At 40.9% G+C, this 14,102-nt stretch overlaps 1 protein-coding gene across 1 annotated transcript in view; it reads right to left on the reverse strand.

Moving 5' to 3' along the window:
• Positions 1 to 14,102, reverse strand: part of tm9sf4 (transmembrane 9 superfamily protein member 4) — a 39,658-nt gene extending 25,556 nt beyond the window's left edge. The window contains exons 1-2 of the mRNA XM_079674272.1: positions 14,033 to 14,102; positions 5,611 to 5,721 (exon numbers count right to left, since the gene is read on the reverse strand). Coding sequence (XP_079530398.1) covers positions 5,611 to 5,721; positions 14,033 to 14,050 — 129 coding nt within the window. The 5' untranslated portion in view covers positions 14,051 to 14,102. The remainder of the gene's footprint in view (positions 1 to 5,610; positions 5,722 to 14,032) is intronic.

The raw sequence follows: 14,102 nt of genomic DNA on the forward strand, positions 1-14,102 counted from the left end.
ACAAAGTGACAGTAACAGACTGGAACAAGAAAACCAGTGTTTTTGTACCTACTGGTACTACCAAACAAAGTAAGCATTTTCTTTATGCCACTGCATCTCACAAATAAACAAGGACATTTAATAATCATACCCTGCAATAAAATAAATCAAGTTTCACTTTAGTTTTTCAAGTAACTCAACTCAAACTCACTAGTCACTCACTCAGCATCATCAGACAGGTTTTTAGGAATATGAGAATGTCCACATTTCCAGGTATTTATAAGCTGGGGTGTTTGGGCATTTACAATATCCCCTGCTCTGGAAACAACTCTCTCGCTTGGTACTGATGTTGCTGGGACACCAGTGGTCGCGTTAACCGAATATTTTATTTAACAATGACGGAAAAATCTGAAAGCAGTCTGTCATTTTGACAGATTAGAACAAACTCGGAACAGCGCCAACGTTTCCCCGAAGCGAGGCTCTGGTGTTATGCCGTGTTATGCATGCCCTCCAAAAGGAAATGATATAGTTCCCAAACCGTACTTTGCTGTAAAGATCAATACATGTCTGGGAGGTTTTGCTTCATGCTGTGCGCGTCCCGCGAGGTGCATGCACACACGGCATAACACCGCACCCCCGTTGACAGTTCACGAGCATGCAATATCGTGAACTGTTCAGACCCGACGGGTAATAAGGGATTATGACGGATATTTTACAATCCTGTCTGTCAAAATGACGGACAGCGAAAAAGTCTAACGCCAGGCTTATTGACATGGCGAGATATAACTATATGGTTGGTACTTGTCAATGTCTCTAGGTGTGTAAATGTAGCCCTGTAAATACGATGTCCTTTTGTGTTATCTGTTGTTTTATTTTCATGTTGTAACCTACTTGCTGCCATGTTGGACAGGTCTCTCTTGAAAAAGAGATCGATGATCTCAATGGGACCACCTGGTTAAATAAAGGTTTTTTTTTAAAAAGTGTTTAAATAAAAAAAAAAAAATTTTTTAAATTATTATTTTTTAAAAATCGCGGTAGATTTTGTCAGTCTCACGACGGTATTGGGAAGTTTATTTACCGCGATACCGCGATATTCGGTATATCGTTACATCCCTAGTAACCAGTCAGTGGGAATATTACACAGAGCAGAACTATAAGGCAGCAATGCATCATTTTATCTATTGGTTAGGACCAAATAAAGTACAGTGCACTTGATTTCCATGTTTTGGAAAAACACATGAATATAGAAAGCTCAGCAAAACTACAGTATAGTGGCCATTTATTCAATGTATCAAGGCCTCTGCATGTACAGTTGCCCTTTGGAACTACCTGAATTTCAGCATAAATTGGTCATAAAATGTGTTCTGATCTTCATCTAAGTCACAACAATAGACAAACACTGTCTGCTTAAGCTAAAACCACACAAACAATTATATGTTTTTATGTTTTTATTGAACACACCATGTAAACATTCACAGTGCAGGGTGGAAAAAGTATGTGAACCCTTGGATTTAATAACTGGTTGACCCTCCTTTGGCAGCAATAACCTCAACCAAACGTTTCCTATAGTTGCATATCAGACCTGCACAACGGTCAGGAGGAATTTTGGACCATTCCTCTTTACAAAACTGTTTCAGTTCAGCAATATTCTTGGGATGTCTGGTGTGAATCGCTCTCTTGAGGTCATGCCACAGCATCTCAATTGGGTTGAGGTCAGGACTCTGACTGGGCCACTCCAGAAGGCGTATTTTCTTCTGTTGAAGCCATTCTGTTGTTGATTTACTTCTGTGCTTTGGGTCGTTGTCCTGTTGCATCTCCCATCTTCTGCTGAGCTTCAATTGGCGGACAGATGGCCTTAAGTTCTCCAGCAAAATGTCTTGATAAACTTGAGAATTAATTTTTCCGTCCATGATGGCAATCTGTCCAGGCCCTGAGGCAGCAAAGCAGCCCCAAACCATGATGCTCCCTCCACCATACTTCACAGTTGGGATGAGGTTTTGATGTTGGTGTGCTGTGCCTTTTTTTCTCCACACATAGCGTTGTGTGTTCCTTCCAAACAACTCAACTTTGGTTTCATCTGTCCACCGAATATTTTGCCAGTAGTGCTGTGGAACATCCAGGTGCTCTTTTGCAAACTTCAAACGTGCAGATCAGAACACATGTTATGACCAACTTATGCAGAAATCCAGGTAATTCCAAAGGGTTCACATACTTTTTCTTGCAACTGTATATCTTATTTCTGATTCGTGTTCTATAGAATTCATTCTGTCATGCTAGAACTAACAAAATGTCTCACATATAAGGGTGTGCTATAGTGGCCAAGTCTTACATACACAAAGGAACACCCAGTCGTGTTTAGCCCAGGTAGTGTGTGATGTAAGGCAACTGAACAAACTTATCATAATTAGGGATACACGATATTGGTTTTTTGAAACCGATACCGATACCGATAACTTCCTGCTTCTCAAGACCGATACCGATAACCGATAATAATATAATATATATTAAATGTACCTGTAGTTTTTTCCTCGTTTTAGCCCTGGGGTCATCTCTGTCAAACTTCTTGCCTTTTTCAAAAGCCTCGTCGATAGGTAAAAGCCCCGGTGCCTTTGCAGCTGGCTTTGGATTCGCCGCTAGTTTAGCAGCGCAGGTGTCTTCGTACGCTTTTAACACACCATCGTAGCGATGGCGATGTTAAAGGTGACTAATCAGGTTGGAAGTATTATAGCTCGTTGCCTTTTTCCCTCCTCGTGGAACTTCTGCATTGCATTTGCGTATACAAATAGCAAGCGAACTATCTAACTCTGAAACTTTGAGATAGTCCCATACTACCGACGACATGTTTGTTTACTGTCCTGGCTTCACGGCCGCACACCATTTACGTCACAGCCAGGCATGAGTTAGCTGGATTTGTGAAAAACTCCCCTCTTCCTAAACCACTAATACCACAGTACTGGCAAAACGGGAGGAGCCGAGTGAAAAACAAGCGCCCCTCATCCCAATCCACCCACACCGCAGTATTTTTTTACCCAAAGATATATTGTATATTATCGGGGCTATTAATACTTTTATCGGGTTTATCGGGATTAGAGATGTCCCGATCGGGGATTGGAGCCGATCACCTGATTTTCACAAGATCGGAATCGGGAGAAGAAAAATCGGGGATCGGGATTTTTTATTTTTAAATACTTTTTAAATACTTTTTTTAAAATGTTGTATTCAATGTTACAAAAACAAAAATGACCATGTTCAAGTCTTAAAGTCATCCTGAGGCCTTAATTTTGGTTTCAAATGACAGAACATCATGTCTGTGTTGCTTCTTTGGGGCTTGTTTTCATAGACCTGGTTGCTTATTTCTCTCAAATCTGGCCACAGAGTGGGCAGGGCGCAGTGTCTAATTGTAGCAGTAAGCTGACGAGTACTGAAAGCTTTATTTTGTTTTGATCCAATGCTGCACAACTGAACTGATCCAATGCTGCTGTGAAAGAAAGAAGCTATATCCATGTTGGATAGAATATCCAATTTAAATAAAAAAATAACCTTAAAGAGCCTGTGACACGATTTTCCCCCATCATCCAAACCCATCAATTTGAGTAAATATTGTCCCCTTGAAAACCGTTACTGAACTGATTTTGGATATTTGTACTTTGATAACCATTAATCTGCCCTTCAATGTTGACCATTTCCTGGATCTTCTCGGGGATTCTTCAATTCCCGCCAAATTATGGGTGACGTCAATGCGGGCACAGCGCTCCAGCTGCACCGTTCAGGATCCCAGCATCTGCATGTAAACGCACGATGGCGCACACAGCAGCAAGCTCAGACAGCGATGACAGTTTAATTTTGAACTTGTCTGAGAGCTCATATGAGGCTGAAGGATCGGTTTATTTTGTATCCGTTAGAAGTTTAGGAATTAGGTGCGTCAATATGGGCGATCATACGGTCATGTAGCCAGTGGTGGACTGGGACTAAAAATCAGCCCGGGACTCTCGACCGGCCCACTTCGGTACAACTAATAAATTGTCAACGGGGGGAGTGGGGGATGTGCTAGTGACTTATCCGACCGGCCCACTTCGTTACCGGCCCATCGGGATTCGTCCCGATGGCCAGGCCGCCACTGCACCCAGCCCAGCCCACGTAAACTGTCAACGGGGGGAGCCTCGCTGCGGGGAAACGGTGGACCTAGTGTCCCGATCGGAGTGGGAATAATAATAATAATAATAATAATAATAATAATAATAATCCTTGCATTTTATCCATTAATTTCCCCAACATTGTGGTAAAAATGGGGACCTCTGTGTCGCCTTTCAGCGCAACTTACATGATGCCGTTTAGAAAATATAATAATAAAGGGCGGTGCCGGCTGTCAGCGAACCGATCCGGCCTTTCTGCGCGACTATCACTCAAATGCGGGGCATAGTCTAAATGTGTGGGACGCGGGACAAATAATAAAAATGCTGTGTGTGCAGTCCCGCACAGTGCGGGACACCTGGTCACCGTACACACACAGTTCTGCCCCTCACACACACACGCTTCAAATCAAGTTGCATAAATGCTTGAGCTACGTTTTTATTATAATTACTGTGAAATCTGCCTATTATGTTTTCGTCATTATTACAACAAACACACACTTGCAACTGATAACACTGGCAATGATTTTAAATGTATTAGACTATTAAAAAAAGAAATCATGCTTCAAATAAGTACGTAAGTATAGTACGGCGTACCCCCGCGTCCTACACCACTGACTGCAACTACAAAAAGCTAAGGTTTGTTTTCTCATCAGGAAATGCAGACCGGCTCAAACAAAAGATTTTTAAATCATCATCCTCACGATCATTTAATGTGTCATATGTTCGCCGAATTGACATGAAAGCACTAATAAATGTAGTTTCATCCACTTGAGTTTACAAAACTAATCGATTTGTTTTTATATCACATCCGACGGGAGGAAATTCAGCAGCTCTCACTACCGATTTTTAATCCTAATTTAATCATCATCTTCACCACGATCATTTATGTTTATGTTCGCCGAATTGACATGAAAGCACTGACAAATATGAATATACTGTAGTCAACTTCATTAAACCGTTATTAACGTGCCTAAACTCAGTAATTCACCATTTCTACGCATGACAACACACTTTGTCCGTGTTTGGCTCTCTCGCCGCACAGTGAAGCGTTCCCGCATTGACGTCACTTCCGGCTTCCCCCAAAACCTCAAAATGAGTCGAAGGAATTTTCCCGCGATGTTCGAAATTATTGATATTTATCGGAACGGTATCGTTTTTTCTTTTTTAAACTGACGGTTCGAGATTACTAGTAGCCCACTATTTCATTGCACAACAGTTGTTGGGTTCGTGTCACAGGCTCTTTAAGGGACAACTTGAATGCTTTTTTTCTTTTTTTTCTCTTAATGCATTGCATAAAAATCGGTATCGGCAAATTGTCAAAATCAAATGATCGGAATCGGATCGGGAGCAAAAAAAGGTGATCAGGACATCCCTAATCGGGATGACGCCATAATTCCTAATATCGGGCCGATAATTATCGGGCCGATAATTATCTTGCACCACTAATCATAATGTTTCTCCTAAATCCTGAGATAATGATCAGAGATTTTACTCTTACCTTAAGATCTACCGTGTCACCGTCCTGGAAGTCCCGGGGTGCGACTCCTGGAACATAGAACGTTCTGACAACAGGCAACAAGGACAACAGCAGCAAGGCCCACCACGTCTCCTGCAACACACACACCACAAATATCTCAAACACTCGGCTTCATCTTACATGTATTAAACTGGCCCCGGGGCTGAATTATTAAAGACTGTGGTGCCGTTAAGCTCCGACGTTATCGGTCTTTTTATCGGTACTGGAGACATGTAAAAAATATATGTCATAGCCATGTATTATTGCTACACAAACATTATATGGCAGTTTTAGTGTCGCCAACTCAGTTTCTAATATGCAAAAAGACTGCAAAATGCATCTATGATTATTTTCAGTATTTTCGATCTTTCCAATCCAGACGAGAGATCTCTCTCCCCGTCTGTGTGCGAGGGGGCGGGGCAGTTTACACACACGCAGCTGCTACATGCAGCAACACACACACATGGAGGAAATGGCGGAGAGAACTTAAACTTGCTTATATATTTTGGGAACAATGCTTGTTCCCAAAAGTGCAATAAGAGTTTAGCATGTAAGGGCGGTAACACGAGCAATTTGTCTAAACATTTAGCAAAAGTGCACCACATTCAGACGGAGAAATGCACCAGGTTCGAATGTCTTTCTAGCAGCTCTGTAGCCCCGTCCACGAGTAACTTTTCCACGTCAGGTATTATGTATGCTGGCAGCAACACACGGAGTTAACTCAATTATACAAACATGGGTTAATGATTAGAGTTAACCGAGTTATTTATTTAGTTAAAGTTGTAGCTATTCTGTTTACAATTCTGTCATCAGATTATTTATTATTATATTATTATTGTTAGTTTTGTTCACAATTTGTTAAGTTAGTTTACCTTGTTTTTTTCTCCAAAAGAACCGATAAGAGTAGCGTTAAAAGACCGGACCGATAAGCGGTATCGATAAAAGCAGTAGTACCGTTAAAACCTTAACGATACCCATCCCTACTTACATGTGTATAATTATTATGATCATCATTATCATCATCATTGTATGATGAAAACATTCCAAACCAGTGTTTCCCATACATTGATTTATTTGTGGCGGGGACAGGGGGGGTTTGGGGGGGGCGATTCCATTTGTGCTTCCACAAATAGAATCAAATTCTGTGGGATACTCTGCAAACATTAACGTATTACATCATGCCATATCAATTTGAAAAGCCTTATCACGAACGATGTATTGACCATGCTTTACGGCTGCATTATGGCAAAAATGGGAATCACAATTATTTTGATCAATATGTAAATCAAGATGATATATCATGATTATTAAATAATTGTAGAGATAAGTTGTATTGCGCCTTCACATTTAAATAAACAGAGTGATCATTCCAATGTATTGTGTGTTACATTGCAGTATGTTCAAATTAGGGACATGCGATCATGGAAATAAAATTGCTGCAGGACCTCCTCTGCTCTGGGCTTAGTTCCTCCAACCACTCTTAATCCTATGTACATAAAAAACTAGGGATGCACCGAATATTCGGCCACCGAAAATTATCGGCCGAAAATGGTTAAAAAGGCCATTTCGGCTTTCGGCCGAAAGGGTTTTAGCACCGAAAAAATATCACCGAATGTCAGAGAACAGGGTTACGTTGATCATACTCTGCATATTTGTCCGGGTGTTTTGATTTCAAGTGGTGGAGTAATCCGGAAGTGGTGAAAGTCTTTGCAGTTACACCCCCTCGAGAAATGTCAGCTGAACACGTTTTACAAATCGCAATCCGCACCTCTCTCTCTGATATTTTTAAATATCTCCAAGCGGCAGACATGTTGGCTGTGAGCCAGCCGCGAGCATGGTCGCGCGCCGTGCTTGTCGCCGCGTTTTGATTACGTCATCACAACAACACGTTAGGTTACCAAATGTATAGGTGCATTTGTTGTTGTTTAAGGCCTGGCTGTTACAGTCTTTATTTACACTATTTTGGTGTAGGCCTACTGGCCTAGATGTTTATGCAGTTTTAAAGCACCTTGGCTTTGTTCTGAATGCACTTTGTTGTAGTTATCCTACAGAGAAAAGAAAATGCACTTGACTTGGAATTAATGTACTGTATGCATTCAAAAGTGCTGAATAAATGTTTTATGGACCCATAATAGTGATTATTATTTAAGTTAAGTTTGACCATAATCATGTTTTTTTCCATAATCAGGTAGCTGAACAACATTGGTAAAAAATGTATACAATATATATATATATATATATTTCTATTAATCATTTTCGGCCTTTCGGCATTCGGTTTTCGGCCAACTGTTTCCTATTTTCGGTATCGGTTTCGGCCAAGAATTTCCCATTCGGTGCACCCCTATAAAAAACCTTCTTGGGTATAAAGCCAATATTTTTTCAATACACCTGTTCAACCAGCACTACCATGTAAAAAGCCATCTTTTAATCTGCTCTGCTAGCGTGATGTGAATTAAATATGATTTTATAGATTGAGTTTGCCATTGTAAATGTTACTGTTGGTGCTCTAGAACCTAAATGTATTTAAAATGTTAATAAATTATAATCCTTGCCTTAATTTATTGTTTTAAATAGACTATACATTTAAAAAAAGTAATAATGAAATTATAAAAAACGTGATGAATAACCAGTATTTTTTTGTATTTTAAAGATCTACTATCATGCTATTTTTGGGCTTATATTAGGGGTCTCAGATCCTGCATTTTAGACATCCCTCACAGTGCATGACATTAAGGATTTTGGGAGATGGCCCTGTGGGCCATCTAAGCTAATTTACAGATGGCCCTGAGCCCAATAGAGATTGCCCTGAAAAATGTGCGCCAAGGGTTTTGGGGGCCTCCCCTTAGAACATTTAGATTTTTGCAGGTCTTAGATGCTGTCTGGTGCATTCTCTAGAATGAATTATAAGATGAACCAGCACAATATTATAATGTACAATTTCAATTTTATTCTTCATTTCACTTGTTTGTTTGTTCTTGTTTGTGTTTGCTTGCTTGTATGCCCTGCATAGCTATAAGAAATACCGTAATTTTCGGACTATAAGGCGCACCTGAATATAAGCCGCCGCAGCAGCTAAATTGAATGATGTGTACATTTATAAGCCGCACTGGACAATAAGCCGCAGGTGTTTTAATGTTTAATTACCATATGTAAGGGTTCGTGCACAGAGGGGATTGTCGGGAAAGAGATGGCTGTTTGAGGAAGCTCCCATTTATTAACATTTCAACAAACAAATTGCATATTTGCATAACGTATTCAAGTGTTAGCATTTAGTGCAATAGTAGCTACAGAACATGTACTGTGCTGTGTAAACTGTACTGTATCACATAGCGTTTCAGACACACAAACGTTTCAACTTTCAAACTTAAACGGTGCGCTCCCAGCGCACGTACCGGCAGTGATCTACAGCAGTGGTTTTCAACCAGTGGTACGGGGACAAACTGTCTTGCTCTCGTTCTGTCTCTCGTACCACTCTCGGTTCCACTTTTACTTTTGCGCGCTACCTGTCTCACTCTTTTCCGGCCTCCAGCTTTTCCTGCTGGAGCCCGCCGCTTAAAGGTTGGGGTCCGCTGACCGGCCATAGAGCCCATAGAGTTAAACGTGGTGGACTGTAACCTGTAACATCCATAGATTTAGGAGGTCCCCTAGTGGCCGTTAGCTGTTAAAATCCATAGATTAGCTGCAACGTTATATAAGCCGCATTGTCGAAAAATGGGGAAAAAGGCGCGGCTTATAGTCGAAAATTACGGTACTTCAGTTGTTGGTCAAAACACTTTCCACAAAAAGTGAATTAATTACATTCAGTTATAACTGCCAAAACAAACATTATTTACACTATTATGGCCCCTGTTAAAAATGTTTGTAATGTTATCTACTGTAAATTGCTCGAACGAATGCCTCCTCATCCGGAAGCTGACCGAGCAGACCCGAGCAGCAGTCGAGAGGAGCCGAGCGCATCCGCGAAGCACACAAAATGGCGACGTCAGAGTTTCCGTTGGCCGGCAAATCTAAATCTCTTCGGTCAAAATAATTTCCCGTTAGCGCAATACCGCTTCAGTTGCGCCACTTATGTGACAGTCAAGAATAGTATGTGACAGACAAGAATAGACAATTCTAATGTATAACCTATGTGTCTAACACTTAATGTGGAGAAAGAGATGTCATGTATGGGTTGATTGTGCGTTGATCTGTTGGTAATGCCTCGGGGTTCTGGTGGGCATGTAAACAAATGCATAATGCTGCGCTATACTTTGTGGCCTCACCCAGTTGCATAGCGACACTTATTGTTTAGGTCACGGTGTCTTTTAATAAGCAGGTAGTCATATCATTAGCTAGAACTAGCTGGATCTGATCGATATGGACATAAACGGAAGTGAAGTCTAATCTGACGGGAGGGAGAGATCAGCTGCTGCTGACGAGTCGACACACAGCTCTGCATGATCACATATGCAGCGGTGAGCGGAACAAAACACACTTCAGGTTGGAATATCCCACGTAGCTATTTTAATTACCTCTCAAACTACCGTAACTAGTTATAGATATGTTTAGTTTTACTGTCGGGTCACTCATTACTGGATCCGCGAACTGCATGATACTGGCATAATAGATTGCCCGATCGGGCAACCAGCAGGTGAGGCTTCATTGCCCGAGCTAAATACTAGATGGCCCCGGGCCATCGGGCAGTCCTTAATGTCGAGCCCTGCCTCATATCCCTCTATGTCAGCCCTGTTAGAGCAGGGTTCGCGAGACCCCGAGTGGGGGTCGCGAGATGATTACAAAATTAAAATGAAAAAAAAAAAAAAAAAAAAAAAAATTGATTCATTTTTTTTATAATTAAAAAATATATATATTATTAATAATAACGTTTGCATAGACAATTTCAGGGGCGGACTAGCCATCTGTATAATTTCCCCGCAACGAGGCTCCCCCTTTGACAATCAGCAGTGTTTCTCAAACTTTTTCATACCAAGGACCACTTAACCAATAAAAAACACTCATGGACCTCGTAATAATAACTCCACAAATATCCAAAAACAATAGGCCTGCTTACCCATTCCAACAGTATATAACAAATTACAGCCTAATAATGACAGCTTAACCATCTCTATATCGCCTCGTTCACACATTAAGTCAACAATACAAATACAGATTGTATAAGCATTTAGTTCAAATGCGATTTAAAATCCTCTCAGGTTTTACACCTCTTATTATGAAATGTAGACTACATTTATTATGTACCGGTAGTATTATTTTAAACACGAGTTTATGTCCGAGCCAACAGACTCACAGATTGTTGGCTACTGAGAGATATGCAAAATACACCGCATGTAGTACGACACAAACCTCCGCTGTGGATTTTCAAAACAAAATACAATAAAACTATGGTCGCAGGCCCAAGTTTAACTCTCTGAGGCCTGCATGGTCTGTCTACAAAACAAAAATGAAAAAAACGTTTATGCAGCCCCAACAACAGCCTCTGATCATCAACAGACTTCATGCAATGCTTCATCAGATGCATATATTAGATAATAATCTCTATCTCACTCCTAACACATCTAAATCTACTTTCAGCATGGATACATGTTCATAAAATACATCCATTGTTTGTTCTGCTTCTTGAAATCCTAAAAAACACATCGGTTGAGGGAGGCGCTCGTGAATTGTTTTTACGGAAACAGAGGGGTTTTAGGTTGCCATAAGGCTGTCGACGGTCTTATTATAGGCTGCATCCATTGGTTGGTTTTGTGGCACATTTGTAACACTGTGCCAACTTGGGCAAGCATGCAGGCAAACTTGAGGAGCGCACACAGGGTGGAGTGAGGTTGAGCGATGGAGAGAAAGGGAGAGAGAGAGATTGAGCGAGGCAGATAGCGTGTGCAGTAGAGATGTTAAGATTCACCGATTCGCATCGGTGCACCGGCATAAACGTTCAAGATGCGAGTGCACCGGTTGAAAGAGTGCACATCGGCTACAGTTTGGGTTGAACTCGCGATGCATCGATTGCGTAGCGTCTTTGCATCGGTAAAAAACCGATTCATTCATATAAAATCCCCTTATCTTGTCAACGTTCAGCAGAGTCGATCTTTGATATTTGCTTCGCCACTACGGAGAACGAGAGTTTCAGTTATCAACACACACGGAAGTTGAGGAGAAAGAGAAACACAGCGCACCGACAAATACCTACAAATCAAACGTTTGGCAACACTTCGGATTGTTCAAGAAAGACGGTGTAATAGTCATTTATGCTATATAGTTGACCGCAGGTCATGGAGAGTAATAAGGTATCCGTAGACCTTTGTATGAGGTATCTTTATTACTTAACAGGTCTACAGCCATGATAAATAGATCCGTCCTAGATGCGGACTTGCATACACACAGTATCACTCCGCAGCCGCACTCCATCAGTAACGTCCTGATGGTATATGTGCGCGGCACTATTTACTACAGACGGTCAACTTGAAAAATCACTCGCAAATTGTTAACGATGCCGAGCCGCTTTAAAGTACACAAGTAGTACGAGGAACTTAGCGACGCACATAAAGAGGCGACATGGGGTCTGCGGCTGAAAAGAGAAACCTGAAAGTGAGACATATGAGTTAAATCACTCAGTGAGGTGTTCTGTCAGAGAGAGGTGTTTAGCTTACAGCAGCCTGTGACGGCCAATAATAATTTAAATGTCTTCCTTACTGTAAGCAGTTATGAAATACCTGTTTGTGAAAGGTTATTTGTTTTCTTTATTGTTCAGATAGAAACCACTGCTTTCTGCTCACTGGTGAGTTAGCCTCTGAGTGTTAAGCACATCAGGCTGGCAGCTGTATGGGCATTGCTCTATTGTAGCTGTTATTTGCACATTGTTAATCATGAGCAATGCATCCTTACATTGTTTAACTGTGAGGTGTTATACAATTGTACTCTGGAGAGCTTTTAAAGGTAAAAAAAATAAACGGCATGATGGGATGTGCAGTACCAAATATGTAAAGCACTTTTTTGTTAATGTATGATTTGCTGCATAAGGAATAAAACAAAAATCCTCTGTCGTACCATATTGAAGTATCATTATTTTTGCATCGTGTTGAATCGCATCGTATCGCCCCGAATCGCATAATGTTGAATCAAATCGTATCGAACTGTATCGCAACAGGGGTGAATCGTATCGTATCGCATCGCCTGGTGTTTCAAAGGTATCGTTAATGTATCGTGGCAACGTATCGAGATGCGCATCGCATCGGCCTCAGTGATGGAGATGCACATCCCTAGTGTGCAGCGGTATGCTTGCGCACAGAGCCGGAGTTTCTGAGAGAGCCGGCTTGAGTCAATTTCTCTTCAAAATATAATTGATTGCCAGCCTCCCTTGTCCCTTGCAAATCAGTTACGTTGGTAACGTAACTGATTTCTTCTAATGTGCCTGCCTGCATCTAGCGCTGAGTTGCCATATTCCTTTCATGAACCACTTCCTGATATCCATTGTTGCAGATAAATATAAATGATAATAGCCAAACTAACCTATCAAGAGTAAACTGACAGGCTGCTGTGCCGCATCTCACTCAAAAACCCACACGACTCAACCCAGCGAAAAACCCAGTCTCGCGCGCAGCCTTTCATTCAGAATTTCATAGCAAAATAAAAAAATGATATTAAACTAATCTTTCAACATAGTTTAAAACAAAAATAAATATTAGGACAGAGCCCTACAAATAACAACCATAAACATAATAATAAAACAATTAAAATGTTGTATTCAGCCCTGATTAAAACTCCTGCAGCAGTAAATAATAAGTTCCACTGTTATCAGCTTTGATGAACACATCAATAATTATAACTAAAACGTAAGATATATTGTGTTAAATTAAGTTAGCAAGCGTTGCTTCTTACATAAATTATATGTATGTTATCAGACGCTACCAGTACAGTTAAATAACAAACAGTCTTAGATAACGTTATTTTTGTCTTTAGTATCCATCTGCTGGTGTTGAAATATTTGAGCTGTTAGGTACACCGACAACAGCCTCAAACTGAAGCTGCTAACAGCTAGCTTCAAGACAAAGTTTGGCTAGCTGATTACTCTAGGCTGTACAGCACATGACAGTCAAACAACCAAGTACGAAGCCATATGTACTCTGTCAGCACTGTTTAATATACGAGACAAATAGAAAATATGTGTTTTTAGCCACAGCTGACTGACAGTCAAGCTAGCAAACGAGAACTAGCTAACTACAGCAAACAGTTAGCAGGATTGCCAACATTTTAACAGCGTCCGCATTTCGTAAACCCGCACCTAATTAACGTTATAAATCGACCAAGTTAACATATACTGTACTACAATGTCACCAGTGTGTTCGAGTTAATTTTGGAAGAAGGAATGAGCGTCGTGTAGTTTGAAGAAAATAGTTCGCTTTCCACTCACCCTAGCCACGGCCGCCATTTTGAATACGTGTCATTTGTGACGTTGCGGAAGTACTGTAGTTACGATGAAT

This window comes from Notothenia rossii (genome assembly GCF_949606895.1).
Source record: "Notothenia rossii genome assembly, chromosome: 4".
Classification (NCBI taxonomy): Eukaryota; Metazoa; Chordata; class Actinopteri; order Perciformes; family Nototheniidae; genus Notothenia; species Notothenia rossii.